The sequence below is a fragment of the Denticeps clupeoides genome, chromosome 4 (assembly GCF_900700375.1).
Source record: "Denticeps clupeoides chromosome 4, fDenClu1.1, whole genome shotgun sequence".
Taxonomy (NCBI): Eukaryota; Metazoa; Chordata; class Actinopteri; order Clupeiformes; family Denticipitidae; genus Denticeps; species Denticeps clupeoides.
Window position 1 is genome coordinate 23,976,170 of NC_041710.1, and position 15,379 is coordinate 23,991,548.

At 38.9% G+C, this 15,379-nt stretch overlaps 2 protein-coding genes across 2 annotated transcripts; one reads left to right on the plus strand and one right to left on the minus strand.

The window, feature by feature from the left end:
* Window positions 1–527: 527 nt before the first annotated feature.
* glb1 (galactosidase, beta 1) lies at window positions 528–6,217 on the minus strand. Its single transcript, XM_028978432.1, has 16 exons — window positions 5,927–6,217; window positions 5,343–5,512; window positions 4,809–4,959; window positions 4,664–4,724; window positions 4,491–4,585; window positions 4,013–4,193; window positions 3,853–3,911; window positions 3,567–3,688; window positions 3,451–3,491; window positions 2,998–3,110; window positions 2,490–2,564; window positions 2,290–2,379; window positions 2,094–2,207; window positions 1,880–2,011; window positions 1,323–1,583; window positions 528–1,228 (listed from the first exon to the last, which is right to left on the minus strand). The coding sequence occupies exons 1-16, from the start codon at window positions 5,975–5,977 to the stop codon at window positions 971–973; spliced, it is 1,974 nt and encodes a 657-aa protein (XP_028834265.1). The 5' UTR covers window positions 5,978–6,217; the 3' UTR covers window positions 528–970.
* A 173-nt stretch (window positions 6,218–6,390) lies between these two features.
* On the plus strand, window positions 6,391–9,061 carry ccdc86 (coiled-coil domain containing 86). Its single transcript, XM_028978450.1, has 4 exons — window positions 6,391–6,971; window positions 7,064–7,193; window positions 7,281–7,355; window positions 8,050–9,061. Exons 1-4 carry the CDS (start codon window positions 6,529–6,531, stop codon window positions 8,161–8,163), a joined length of 762 nt encoding a protein of 253 aa, XP_028834283.1. The 5' UTR covers window positions 6,391–6,528; the 3' UTR covers window positions 8,164–9,061.
* Window positions 9,062–15,379: the final 6,318 nt, after the last annotated feature.

Below are 15,379 nucleotides of genomic sequence, written 5' to 3' on the forward strand. Positions count from 1 at the left end.
AATGATCATTTCTCAGGAGACGCAAAAGCCTCATCATGCAACACACTTTTAATTGGGCGTGCATCTCGAGTTGTTTTAATTATTTTAGCCAAACCATTAACATTTAACTATAATTTACATATATTGATCAAACCGTGATAATTGTGACCAAGAACATCGCCGTTTTCCATTGAACCTGTTAGGAGGAGGTTTACAGAATGACTTTTTCGACACAGAAAGTCACAGCAAAGCTCAGTGCATTTATCTTGGAGCCTTGCAACTATTAAATGGATTTAAATCAGGCATCAATAGATTTATGTCAGTCTACATATTCAGCTGCAAGTAAATCTGCATTAAAAAGTTATTTTTAAATCGATTGATTTAGTGGCATTTTTTTACAGTCTTCTTTTTTAACAAGGGTTGGAGACTCCATTAACTTTTTTTTGGAAAAGTAGATTAAATATGATTTGTTTAAACTTCGGTTATTAAAACTAGACAGCAAAAGTTTTTTTTGTTATTTATTTATGCAATAAAGATAAATTCAACAAAGCACAGACATATTCTGCGTAAAACAAATTGAAACATTAAAAGTGGCTGTGTGCAATATTCAAGTGCAAAAATTCATGGCAAGAAAAATATATTGATTTCATAGAATACATTTCCAGATTCCACAGTGTCCAGAGTGTGTGTTAATAAAAATGAGTGCCATTTAAATCTTAATCCTGAGTACAATGAATGTACATGAGTTTCTAGGCTGGATCCAGGATTTATACTGATTGCCACACATATTGCTATTTCTAGCAATTTATTTTGTATTAAATGAACCACTAATGAAAGTCTAAACACCAAACAGTCCCTTATATACAGTCCCTTGAGATTCAACAGTTGTGCATTAAAAGCACTATACAAATCACTGAGGTAATCTTAATTAAAAAAAAAAAAAGGATGGTTCAAGAATCAAGACTCTGCCGCAAGTGACGGAAAAATGACATTAATACAGCAGATCTCCTTTGTGAAACTGGTGTGTTGAATGGTCACGAAGAGATGCCAAGGTCGCATTCAGGACAGGGATAGCTGTGAATTCCACAGTGCAGGGCCCAGGAGCACACGGCGCTCCCTCTAGTTCTAGCACAGTAATGTTGTTTAAGACAGCTGTGCTAAGAAGGCTAGCTGGAACAAAAAGAGTTATCTGAGGCCCACGATCTGGCCAGTAGCGACCCAGATTAAAGCCATTTATCCAGATTTGCCCCTGTTTTAATAGAACATCAGGATTTGTATTAATAATTGTGTTAATTAATGAAAGGATGTGTTTTTTCATTATTAAAATGTGTGAAAGAGTTTACCTTTTTCCAGTTAGGGAACTGAATGTAGGTATCCTGAGGGAGGTCTGGGATGCCATCAGCAATACTGAAGGTGCCAGAATAGAAAGTTGGAAGAGAAGACACTGAATGTTGCAGTAGACGTGAGGGCCTCCTAATAGGAACCCGCCTTTTAAAATCTCTTCCATGCAGTAGGCCTTGGCTGATGGCCTCATCAATGCTCAGACTGTATGAAGTCCAAATACTCAGCACTTTTGCTCCCAGAGTAAGATTGGAGACAAGACCCTATAGGAACAGAATAATCTGTGTGAGTATAGACACTTTCAGTGCTGATCTTTATATAATTTCAGATTGCCTAATATATACACACACACACACACACACACAAACTCTGCTTACTTTGGTTGACTGAATGTTACATAAAACCTCACTGTTTCTTCACTTTCAAATAGATGTACAATGTACAAACTGAAGATTTTGTGGTTTTTCAAACTTCTTTCACAGTTCAATTAATTTGAGTTTTATTTACTACTATTAAATACAATTATTATAATCATCAGCACAGATATACATTCGCAAACCTTGAAGTCATTGATATCTTTTCCATAATTAATGCGGCCCATGTTCTCCACAAGCACATCCAACTGGCTTCCAGCCTTTCCTGTTATATTCAGGCTGATTGCTTTGTCCCTTTCAAGAATTCCAGCAGCAATCTTGTGAGCAAGCAAACAAATGAGATTAAAAAACGATCAACATTTGTTTTAATGAATTTAAGACGCTAAACAGTAATCTCACCCCATCTACAGAAACATAAGCACGATCATGGACTCCATTCAGAGGCGAAGACAAAGCGGTTGGTTTGGAGCAGTCCACAGGCAGTGTGGTTCGATACAAGATGAATCCAAATTGCTTCATGAAAAAATAAGTAATTGGAAGGTGATTGTACAAAAACCTCTTATAAAAATAATAAGCCAGCGTATACAATATTTACCTGATTGAGATCAAGGAAGGAGATAGGGTACACGCTTTTCACAGGGCCGGAAAAGGACAAGATGTCTAGAGCATCATACACAGTGGTAAGCTGAGGAAGAAAACATTTGGATGATAACAGCTAATATTTTAATACAGTGATTCTTCAATCACATTTGATGACTTCACTGTGAGTGAGGAAAAAATCTCATGCATACTCACTTTCTTCATCGTCACAGGTCCATAGGCATACTTAGGTGTTGATGGGGGTGGAGGCCCCTCTGGTATCTTTCTATACTATTAAATAAATGTAAATGTTAAAATAAATTTGATAGGTCACATTTTGTTTCCAAGTGACAAAAAAGATCAGTCCCTGTATGTACAGAGCATGCAGAAAGTATTAATGGCGCATTGTTTTTTCCACATTTTGTTATGTTATTCCAAAATACTGAGGAAAAATTAATTTAATCCATTTTGAAATAAGGCTGTAACATAACAAAATGTGGAAAAAGTGATGCTCTGTGAATTATCTCCAGATGCGCTGTATATATCTATGTAAATATAATTTTAATATAAGCATGAATGCATTTGTTTGTTAAAAATCAATAAAAATATATTTTTAAACTTGTGGAGCCCATGACCTTTCAACTATTTTTCTGAATATCTGAGACCATTTTTTGATTTCGTTTAATAAATGGTAAAATGCAAAAGTGTACCACTGGTGTCATACCATTTTTATTACGTCACGGATGGCAAAGTATTTGTCAGTGAGGTCTCCAGCCTCGGTAAGTGGTGCATCATAATCATAGCTGGTGGGCTGTGGAGCATAAGGTCCATTGGCTCCTTTAATAGAGACAAAAATAAAATCAGCCGTTTTTTAGGAGACCTTTGCTGTTTTAAAAAAAAAAAGTCACAGTAATTTTCAGTACATCTATATGTTTTTTTTTTTATGAGATTATCTTCTAAAAGATTCATTCACAAACTTTTTGGGGCATTTAGCAGTTCATGGACTAAACCTAGTCCTAGACTAATAGAGAGCTTCAATTGAATTCTATATTCAAAATGCTTTTAGTCTAGGCTTAATATATGAATGGGAAACTGATCCTTAATGTTTAAAGAATTTTATGACAAATGCAGACAGACCTATATCAGATGTTCATATAATACAATTTAAAAAAATTACCGTTCCAGTATCCAAAATTGGTTCCTCCAATAAACATGTATCTGAAAAACGTATATATCCAGTAAAGTGAAGAAGCAACAACACAAATTTTTCATAAATCTTTGGTTTATGCTTACAAATTTACATTGGCCCCCATGTTCAGCATATCTACCAGGGTTTTGACAACAGCAGATGTTGGAACCCTTGAGTGTTGCTCACCCCAGTGGTCCAGCCAGCCAGTGTAGAACTCTGAGTTCACCTGTAATTACATCACAGCCTACATTACTATTGGTTTGTGTTCATTGTTTTGTATGAGTGTGTGTCTGTGTGTGTGCTGCACAAAAAGGCAGACAAATCACATCCACACAGCTTACTGTGTAAAACAAAGTCAGACTAAATTAAAAGTAGTTTTTAAACATATACCAGAGGTCCATGTGGTTCAGCATATCTCTGAGCAGCAAAAGCAGCAGTCACATTTGAACCTGTTATGGACACACATTCAGAAGTTGAAACACTACATTGTGCTAACTTTATTCATGTTAATAACAGTCAACATCAGTCAGTCTCTGTTAATTGTTCTTACCTGGGCCGAAGTCCACAGTGGCATACATGCCCTGCAATGAGCCACACTTAAGGTAGGAAACCCCCGCCCCGTCTGTGCTGAAGAGGACAACGTCCTGTCCCAGGTGTGACCGGAACAATGACACCAGGTGACGGAGATAGCTGTAGTCACATGCAAAATAGCTGCCATACTCGTTCTCAACCTGAAGGTTCATGCAAACAGAGACAAAGAAGAACAGTTGTTTGAGCAGAGAAAGGAGCACAATGAAAGTTGAAGCAGTTTCGTCAACATTCTTAAGTTCACTTCCAATTTTTCTTGCATACACAAGAATACAGAGAACGGCCTTTTGTGGAGAAAATGCACATAGCAATTAAGTTGAATAGGTTCTCTATACACATTATTATGCACATTATCACTGATCAAAATATCAAGACATCATTAATCATGCATCATGTCGATCATGTCATTCCTAAATCAAATAAATAAAAAGACTACATGCCTGAACAGTAATTATTGGTCCTCCATTCTGATACAGAAAAGGCTTAATCATGGGGAGCAGTTTACCCATCCACTTGTCAACCGCGTTAATGTAATCTATGGGGGAAAAAAATGGAAAAAGTGATTTAACACAAACTACTAACTAGCTACAAAACTAGAAGTTCAATAACTCACCTGGGTCTGAAGTACGAAGGACTATGTCTTTTTTATTTAGTAACCAAGCTGGTAGGCCACCCTACAAAAAATAGGTTTCTCTGGTTAAAATACAGACATTTCCTTATCACACTGCTGCCTTGCTCACATTCTCTCATTCGCTCACCATATCCCACTCTCCACAGATGTAGGGACCAGGTCTGAGGATGACAAGAAGCCCAATGTCATGGGCAAGTTGGATAAAGTGCATCACGTCTCTGTCTCCACTGAAGACATACTGACCAGGATGTGGTTCATGGAAATTCCATGGAATATACCTGTATGTATATATATAAATAATTAAAAGCATTACATGAATTTGATGTGTTTACATGTTATGGCATCATGACACACATATAATGAAAACCTCACGGCTCACTCGTGGCTGCCAGAGCCCATCACAGGACACTGGGCACACACACACATTCACTCACACCTAGAGCGCATGCCTTTGTAGAGTGGGAGGAAACTGGAGCACCCAGAGGAAACCAGTGGCAACATGGGGAGAGCATGGAGCATGTTGATCTTTTTTTGTCATCAATTATACAAGGTGATCCAAGTATGATCTAAGACCAAGCAGGATGCACACCTAGAGAGTTGCCCTGAGGCAGAAGTATGAAAAACTATTAAGTTTATCTAAAAAAAAAATGATCATACTGACATCTGAATTGCATTGAGTCCAGCCATGTACATCTTCAGTAGCCGGTCTTTCCAATAGACTCGAGGGATCCGGTTGTAGTGGATGCTTCCGGAAATATATTGGAATTCTGTGCCATCTTTCCGGAAACAGTCATTTTTGTAGTCTATTTCAAAGGTGCGAGGTGATGCAACCTAATAAACAGGATATTTAGTCAAAAACACAGTGTAAAACATATCTTTATATAGATCATATATTTTATAGCCTACTGTTAAATTTCATATGACACCATTGTGACTCATAGCTTTTGCCCTCACTTCCTCACATAAAAAACAGTTGACACCCTAACTAATTTTTGTTCAATTGTTGTAATATTCGGCTGCATTCGGTTATTTATTTTCATCGTTATGCATTCGTAGTTATAAAACAAATACTGTATAAAACCTCTTTCACGTGGTCCTCCTGTTCATCTTAATTCAGATAACGATTTGCTGCGTTTGATACGTTCTAAAACCCCTGGTTCTCAAAGTAATCTGCAACTTTACATCAGCTACAGTTAGAAGCATATCATTGAAATGTGCACCAAAAGAGGTCAAATGTGCACTTACGACAGTTTGAAGGGTTACGAGTAAGAGGAGCGCAGCGTCTCTGAAAGCCATGTTCGGTCCCGTGATGATGAGGCTGAAAGGTTCGAGTTTTGGTGAAGGCGGTGCGGAAGTGGACGCGGGTCACGTGACCGGAGAGCTGACGGTGCAGTAATGCAGCTTGACGGAAGATGGCGGTAGACGGAAAAAAAAACATGTAAATGATTTAATAAAACATGTAATACAAAATATAATGTAAAGTAATGTGTATTAAAAGTTTGGTGAATTTTTCGTAAAGATAAAATCTGTCCATTAGTTCACTATCATTTCCACCACACAGTATAAAGCATTCTGGGATCTGGCATTAGCCGACAAACGTATCAGGAGATTTTCAACGGGTTGACGGGCCAATTCGGAGCTGCGTTCGGACGTCTGTCCAGCAGGTGGCGCTGTAGACGCACCGTGAGACGCGCTGGCCTCTAGAAAAAAAAACATTAGAAGAAGAAGGACGCGTGTTACCGGGTTCCTGCTTGTTTGCATGGCCACGTGTCTGTTCTAATTTAACACGAGGTGGCTACCGCCGGTTCAGGGAAATAGTTCGTCGATAGAACGAACACGAGGGGCAAATGGATACGGAAAACTCGCAGCCGAAACTGCCGAGTGTCGACGTGGAGTCTTCCATCGCCTCTCGGACGCGCAGTGGCCGCGGATCGCGCGTTGCGGCTGCCGAGGTGAAAACCCCGACTCGCCGGACAAGAAAGTCTGTCATTCAGAACTCGTGTTCGGGGGGTTCGGGAACGGACACGGTCCCCGAACCGGAACCGCCAGTGAAACGGTCCAAAGTGGAAGGCTGTGGCCTCCCAAATGGTCCCCTGTCCGCTGAGCTTTTGGTTCCGGACCCTTTGGTGTCTGCGGGCAGCGGGCAAACGCGTGAAACCTCTGCAGTCGCTGACAAGGCCAACGAGAAGGAGAATCGCGGAGGCAAGAAATCTGCTGGTCATGCCCGTCAGAGCATTCCCATGGGGAAACCCAAATCCGGGCGCATATGGAAAGATCGGAATAAGCAGAGGTAATGTTTTTTCCCCCACCCCTACAAAAGTTTGCAAATGCTGGCGTGGAATTTTCTGAAGTGGTGACGGATCGACCATCGTTCTGCTCCAGGTTCTCTGCTCTGCTGAGAGACAAACCCTTGCGCACTTCTTGGGAGAAGAAAATGCAGGCCAAGAGGGAAAAGGCGCTAGTAAAGCAGTACCACATGCAACTAAAAGAAGGAAAAGCAAGAGAGAAGCAGGTTGGGGATTTTGTTTAATCCGTCTGTTGGCGTGTACAGCATTCTGCGATTCTCAGGTTTGCCTCAACTGCATGTCTTCTTTTGCAGGAAAAGAGGAAGAGGAGAGAAGAAAACTTGCAGAGAAAGGCTGAAAATGAAAGGAAATCGGAGATCGTGCAAGTGGTAAAGATGAGCAGATTACACGTGACACCGCAGAGCACCCAGTGAAATATCGTCTGTCTTTTAACCCATTTACTGCCGCACAGCACGCGGTGACACAACAAAATGTGTCCTCTGCTTTTAACCATCACCCTTGTTGAGCAGCGGGCAGCCATGACAGATGCCTGGGGAGCAGTGTGTGGGGACAGTGCTCAGTGGCACCTTGGCGGATCAGGCAACCTTCTGACTACGGAGCCGCTTCCTTAACTGCTAGGTCACCACTACCCTGAGGGAGCAGTGGGCAGCCAATGAAAGCACCTTGGCATTTCGGGATTTGGACTGTCCGCTGCTTTACCTGCTAGGCCACTGCATGGGCGAAATTAACCGATAGAAACCCACATATTTTGGTCGAACTAGCAGGATGATCAGGACCAGTTGCCATGTCACAGATATTTAACTTATTTATGGTTTTACAGAAGCTTCTCTATTATGTCAGGTGGTAGTAGCCTAGTGGATAAGATACTCACCAATGAATCATAAGACCCAGGTTCAATCCCCACTTTCTACCATTGTGTCTCTGTGCAAGACATTTAACCCCAAGTTGCTCCGTAATATTGATTGTAAATTGCTGTGATAGATAGGGGAGTCTGATAAATGCTGTAAATGTTATGTCTAGCCTTTCAGGAAAGATCATTAATGGTTTGTTCCTTCATTTCAGATAAAGAACACTGCTAAGATCAAACGGATGAAGAAAAAGCAACTCAGGAAGATTGAGAAGAGGGACACACTATCTATGCTGCAGAAATCACAACATAATGGAAAGGCAAATTAGGGTGTGGGGAACCTCCCGAGGACCTCCTGTACTATTCAAGAGAGCATATAAACGAATGAATTTTTTTTCACCATTCACTCTCGAGAACATTGCGGAGTTGCTTGCCCCTCTTGCTAATAAACCTTTAACCTAATAAACCAGTAATACATGGGTTACCATAGCCTTTTAAGTAGTATCTGTTGTTTTTTATTCTATTCCTGAGCCACTGTGTCCTTCATCTGCTTCACACTGTCTGTGTTCTTTTAACCAGATAGCATGTTAAAAGTTGTTCAATGCTTACAGAAGCTTTGTGTTCTGCAGTGGGATCTAAATGTCCCAGTGGGTTCTAAATATCATTCTTAACAGCTGCCCACACTGCAGTGGGTTCTAAATGTCCCAGGTCTTGCTGCTCGTTGACACTTTTATGTTGATTGATATGCTGGTGTGAGCTGAAAATCCTAAATTTATGTTTTGGGGAGATCACATGGGGGGGAAAAGGTAATTAAATGTTCAACGTTTATTTGAATGCATGGCATTCATTCGCACAGTTTTCCATGTGCTTGTGTGTATTGAAGAATATTTTTGATTTTCCATTAGTCTGTGTGTTAATTATTTTGATCTGCTCATGCTGTGATTTTGATATGACTGAGGGCTGTGTTAGAGCATTGTAATTGATTAGCTTGATTGAACTTCATCTTGACATACTGTACTTGACCAGCTGGGATGACCCTGATCTGTCCATCATAAGTTGATGAAGCAGCAAAAGAAAAACAGAAGACACTGGCTGTGAAATTTTATGCATGTTTCACATCCCGTTATAGATTGAAAGGTACACTTTGCTAAATGTACAACCTTTAAATTTCCACAATTGATTTGCTCTGAAGCTCTGTTTTCATAAAGTTATGCAATATCACATTTATTTCAGTCTGGAGTTGTATTTTTGATGGGTGATTCTCCAAGGCTGGATGTGGTGGCCAGTGCATGCTTTCTACAATGCATCCCCAAACATTCTCGGTCAGGTTAAGGTGGGGTCAATCCAAGTATGTAAATGATGATGCAAGATCCCGATGACTTTAACTCAAAATATGCCATCAGGACCGACAAAAATGGAAAAGCCTGATCATTCAATATATTCAGGTAGTCAGCTGACTGCATTTTATTGCCTTACACAGAAGATCTCAGAGCTGCGATCACTGGAACAGGGTGACGTGACCTTTGTGAAGTCCAATCGTTGTACTGATCAGCCTCACTAAGCACATAAACACAGATCCGGTTAATCCTTTTGCTTTTACTTCCACTATTAAACTCACAGCTCTGAGTTTAACAGGTCTGTTATGATTTTTCTGCTGATATGATTGTTTTCCACTGTCATTTCAGGTTTTAATGAACAGACCGTTCATTTAAGAAATCTTTATAGTTTTTTGTGCAAAAATATTAAACATCTTTTCCACCCCACCCCCATAAGGAATATTCCCCTAATGTTCCGAAAGAATTTTTTTTGTGTACTTGCCTCGTCACGGTGCTTTCCTGTGTTTTGCTTACATTACTCAATAAAAGGCCATTCAAGCCCATGCTGATGCACAGTGAGCCATGGCAGCACTCTCTTGCTTACCACAGCTGCAGGTGTGTATATTTTAACAAAGTTATCTCAAAATCTGTTTAAGCTTTTGTTAAGTGTTAATGTAATTTGTGTGTGTGTGTTTTTGAAGCTACACATTGTTTAATTGTCAGAATTGTTCCCTCTTTGAATCTGTATTTCAGCACAACCTCTGTGCACCCTGTGAGCCACAGCGCTCCACTCCCCCTCTTTGGTGTGGAGACGTTGTTCATGCGCATCTAGAGGTTATCAAAGACAAATCCTCTTGGGGTCATATCTGGGTGTCGGTCTGGAATGGCTCAGATGGCAGAGTGTCTCATCTCAAGCTGAAAAGCATCGACACCATTGGGAAACTGAAGAAAAAATTCCTCAAAATGAATCCAAGCATGCACGGTAGCCTGAATCTAGCATACAATGGAAAGCCAGTGCCAGCAGAGAAAAGCCTTGGGGAGCTGAATGTCAAATCTGGGTCCAAGTTTGTCATCTTCCAGAGATGCCCTGGAGGTTGAAGCTGGGGGTTCAACCATAAACCTAACCATTAATTACTTGTCATATTACGTGTCATTTCTACCTTATCATTTATAGTAATCTGTATGTAGAACTCAAGCTGTTTTATTCAAAATATGTACAAACTTTATATTATTTTGTGTTCAACACAATGGCATGTTTTACACAAGCATCACAAGTGAAGATTACCTGTTCCTCCTACCAAGAATGTTCAACAAAAACATCTGTCTAGTAGCAGGAGACACTGCACATTTTGGACTAGTCAAGAGAGTCAATTACAATTGCAATTATGATAAAGAATTATGATTTTTTTTTCTAGACCATTCAACTTCACTCATCTGTTTTCACTGGAATAGTCTGTATGTTCAGTCTATGCAAATTCTACTAATTTTGATACACAAGATACACAGACATCAACAGGTCCAGACAGACATGGTGATGTTCACTATATGTAACAAGACATTTTTATTGTTAGATTAAATACCATTCATCTGTCATTTCTGAAATGGTTTTATACTTTTTAAACTGATAAAAGATTTGTGAAATGACTATGCTCTTATTGCTCCTTCACCCCTACCTAGAGCAACTTGTATAACGAACAATAAAGTCTTTCTCAGTGAATGTTTCTGAAAATGGTTGATTTGGAGCCAGACTACTTTATCAGTCTCAAAAACACTTTTTACACTTTTTGTGTGAAGAATAGAAATTAATTAACAATGCTAAACACAACAATTTTATCCAAACGCCACACCTTAGCTGTTACTCAGTTTTCATTCATTGTTCAAGGCCACACCCACCCTGTACAACAGCACATTTGTGAGGTCACATCGATTGTCCGGGTGGGAATGGATATGGAGTTGGGTGACAGTGAACTTATAGTTAAAAATGCAACAACATTTTGTCCAATGACCTTTGTCCATTGTGCCATTCTTTATACACTACCAGTTCAAAGTTTGGACACACACACTGATTTATGGGTCTTGCATTTTTTACAGTATAGAACAAAGCTGAAAACAGGACTATGAAATAACACACATGAGTTATGTAATTAACAAAAAAGCAAACAAGTCAAAAAGTTGAACAACTGAGTCTCACCAAACCAGGGAGCTTTTGCTGTGATGGCAGCATTTCTTGCTCTTGGCTTCTCTCAACCACCTTAAGTTTGACAAAGGGGATGGTTTCCAACAGTCTTGAAGGTTTAGCATTCTGTCATGTTAATGAGCATCCATGAAAGTGGCTTTTGATGATGACAATAATGAATAAAACTGTTAATAATATTAATAATAGTATTATATTAATAATATTAATTTTAATAATCTGATAGAGAGTTCTAACCCAATTTTAGTAATTCCAGAAATCTCTGTATGTGGAAATAATTTTATCCTTCTTAAACATCTTTTTCAGCCAGCACAAGTAAATATTCCCCTAATGTTCCTGAATGAATTATACTTTCTGTTTCTCTTTTGTTGTTTACGTGATCATGTCTATTCATGTCTTTATAGAGAGCGGCTCAATTAACTTAACTTGAACAGTGAACACATTCTAAAACTGGTTCACTAGGGCCTGGGCTACTGATCTTAACTGTAGGTAGTAATGTAAAGTGGTCTGACAGTAATTACTGTTCTTTACCCATTTAAATTGATTGGATACCAACTGGGTAGGCCCTTGACCTAACATTGGGTAAAATGTAATAATTTCTTTGTGTGTGCATGATTTAGAAAATTAGCTGATGTTGGTCACTGGTCTTAACTGGTTAAGATGGTCTTAGGTGGTGAAAGTGAAGTGATTGTCACACGTGATACACAGCAGCACAGCACACAGTGAAATTTGTCCTCTGCATTTAACCCATCACCCTGAGTGAGCAGTGGGCAGCCATGACAGGCGCCCAGGGAGCAGTGTGTGGGGACGGTGCTTTGCTCAGTGGCACCTCAGTGGTCATGTCTTTATTGGATGATTTCATCTGCTCAAGCATCATCAGCTGGACACCCATTTTAAGGAGGGTTGAAAACTTGCAATGGAATGCAATCATTTTTTTCATGGAGGAGGGTTAAACCTGAAAGGTCCTTGGAAATGCTTTAATGCTCGGTCCATCAATATTCTGTATTATATCTTATTTAGCAAAAAAAAAACGGTTTTCCCCCAAAAGGTTTTTTCCGTTAGGCTATGTTATCGTCAGTCTTGTTTTACTTTCCGTTCACTGCTTTTTTCACTTTCTGTTTACATTCTTTCACTTTTACTCGATAAAACCGAGGTACACAACACACCAAGCAGAATCACACCATGGCAGGTCTTGACTGTGCAACACAGCCACAGGTAAGGCTAAATGTTTTTTATCATGAAAAATTGTAATAATGAGTTGTACCATTGTATCAATTTTTGATTATCAAACAATATGTTAAATGACATTGAAATTTTATAAAAAGTATTTGGAAATTGTTCCAGTATTGGAAAAATACTAATTCAACCATTTTCAGAACAACTAATAATTAGGCATGAACAAGACAAGAATTTGTGTGTGTATCTGTATTTTGTATGAAGGTGGTATACAGATTAAAAAAAAAAGATTTTATTCATAGAATGATTGATCTCTTCTTATATCACTCTTTTTAAGTGGCATTTCCAGGAATGCTGTGGGCCACGTACCCCATCTTTACCCCTTCAGTCTGGAGATACAATTCATGCTAACCTACTGGTTGTCAAAGATGGATCTACTGGGGGTCAGTTCATGGTGTCGGTGTGCAACGGCTCAGATGGCAGCATTACTAATCTCAATATGAAAAACACAGACACCATTGGAACACTGCAGCAAAAATTCCTCAAGCTCAAACCAGCTCTGCGTAATAGCATGAATCTTGCACTCAATGGAAAGCCAGTGCCAGTGCAGAAGACCCTTGGGGAGCTCAATGTGAAATCTGGATCCAAGTTCATCATCTTCCAGAGATGCCCTGGTGGTTAAAGCTGGAGGTTAAACTGTAAATTTCTTCTTGATCACTCATACTAATCTTTATGTAAAACCTCTATTATTTTTTGTTTACAACAGAATAGTATGTTGTACAATGACATTTATTTTATTACAATGACAATTATATTAGTGTCATATCAGCTATCTTTCTGTAATTTTTAAAGGTATAGTTCTTTCTTCTTCATTGCCTTTTAAAAATGTTTTCTTGTTCTTTATATTTTATGTTGTTGTACAATTTTATTTTAACTGGATTAGTCTGTATATTCAGTGTATACAAATTCTACAAATTGTGGAAAATGCTTCTATACTTTTCTCTAAATAAAAATATTTTTTGTCATGACTACGCTCTTATTATTTTAGAAATCTACATTTCCATTTATGTCTCTATACAGAGTGGCATATAACATACTTTGATCAGTGAATACATGGGCTTAAATGATCAGGTTTAAACTTGGTAGTTAATACCTTATGCTGATTTTACATGTCACACCTTGTCATTGGACTAAGTGTATTTTACCCAGCTAATATAATGGGCTGCCTAACATTGGAAGAATATCATCAATGTTTAGGCGGAGGGTCACTAACTGGACATGTGGGCATTATTCTCACTTTATGTGATGTAATATCACGTAAACCAGTTGGTCAAAACTCAGAATCTGGACCCACACCCATCTTAAGGAGTGATCCTTAGTATCACTTGAGGGGGGGAGGACCCATTTGCTGCAGAACAGGGATGTGTATTATCATGTGTCTTATCATGTTATATTGCTAAAACTTGTTTTTAAAAAAATAAGTTTGTTAAATCAGAGAAGTATTCCATATTATTGCTGCAGTCCACTGTACTTGTACTTTACTATGGGTTTAACCCAACCTAAGCACATCTCAGAAATGGTAACACAATTAACATGTTAGTGGATGATTTTAGATCATGTGGCATTTAATACACTTTTCAATGAACTGCAACACAAATTATGGTACGAGGAAGAATTCTATCCAAATATGCCAGAGGGAGATTACAGTGTGAAAGACTAGGTGGTCTGGGTACTTACCAGTGGCAGAGAAAAAACAACAACACACAATTAGCATGTGACTATCATTTTTTCTCTTTCACTTCAGGCTGAATAATAAGCCTTATTCAAAGCAACATAATGGAAGACCAAGACTGACTAAGTACCAAGGTGCAAATACAATAACATCAACTATAATGTGAATTTTGGCTGATAAATCCACAAATAAAATGAATAACATGGCTTATATATTTATTATGAATACGTAGAATCTGTTACTGAAGAGTAATGGTGCTTTGAGTGGCCCCCCCACACACTGCTCCCCGGGCGCCTTTCATGGAGGCTACATGGCTAACTGCCACACAACAGGGACCCCTGGGGAAAAATCTGTGAACTGGTCTCTGAGACATTCTTTTACAAAGCAACATTCCCATCACTCCTCCTTCCTCATCTGAAAATTGCATCAGTATATTCCACAGATTCTATATAAGATTACAAGATCTACTTTTAACTTTAAGTGATTAAAGCATAACACTTTTGTCAAATTATTTTACTCCAAGTAATAATCTTTGCTCATTTTTACATCTGCAAGCTCATCCCTGCCAATATGTGTCAGATCCTTTCCCTGTTCATACATGTCCTGTTATACATACAGTCCTCCCAGTAAAACTGAGGACTAAGTTTCTTGCTAAAGGACTTAATCAGAGTTAGGGGTTTGAAACTTAAACTTGTATCTTTTTTGTTACCCAGTTCTCTACTGGGACAATAGATGTCACTATATATAGATACAGTGGAGGTTTTTTAATGGTAGGTTTATTTTAACAGTGACAGATACCACATCAAAAGGAAATTTGAAAAAATAACTTTAAATAAAAGATAGAAACAGATTTGCATTTCATTGAGTGAAATAAGTATTTGAGTTCTGGCTCCCACAGAGTGGTTAGACACGCCTACTCAATTAGTCCCTCTCATTAATGACACCTGTTTTATCTAGTCACCTGTATAAAAGACACCTGTCCACAGAATCAATCAATCAGGCAGACTCCAAACTCTCCAACATGGGAAAGACCAAAGAGCTGTCCAAGGATGTCAGAGACAAAATTGTAGACCTGCACAAGGCTGGAATGGGATACAAAACCATTAGCAAGAAGCTGGGAGAGAAGG

Excerpts from the sequence above, each read along its gene's own strand:
- glb1 (XM_028978432.1), bottom strand. The coding sequence starts at position 5,977 with ATGGCTTTCAGAGACGCTGCGCTCCTCTTACTCGTAACCCTTCAAACT. Across the intron at positions 3,111-3,450 it reads CAATTTTGGATACTGGAACG|GAGCCAATGGACCTTATGCT; the intron begins GTAATTTTTTTA and ends TCTCTATTAAAG. Across the intron at positions 1,584-1,879 it reads AAGATATCAATGACTTCAAG|GGTCTTGTCTCCAATCTTAC; the intron begins GTTTGCGAATGT and ends CTGTTCCTATAG.
- ccdc86 (XM_028978450.1), top strand. The coding sequence starts at position 6,529 with ATGGATACGGAAAACTCGCAGCCGAAACTGCCGAGTGTCGACGTGGAG. Across the intron at positions 6,972-7,063 it reads AAAGATCGGAATAAGCAGAG|GTTCTCTGCTCTGCTGAGAG; the intron begins GTAATGTTTTTT and ends GTTCTGCTCCAG. Across the intron at positions 7,194-7,280 it reads GAAAAGCAAGAGAGAAGCAG|GAAAAGAGGAAGAGGAGAGA; the intron begins GTTGGGGATTTT and ends CTTCTTTTGCAG.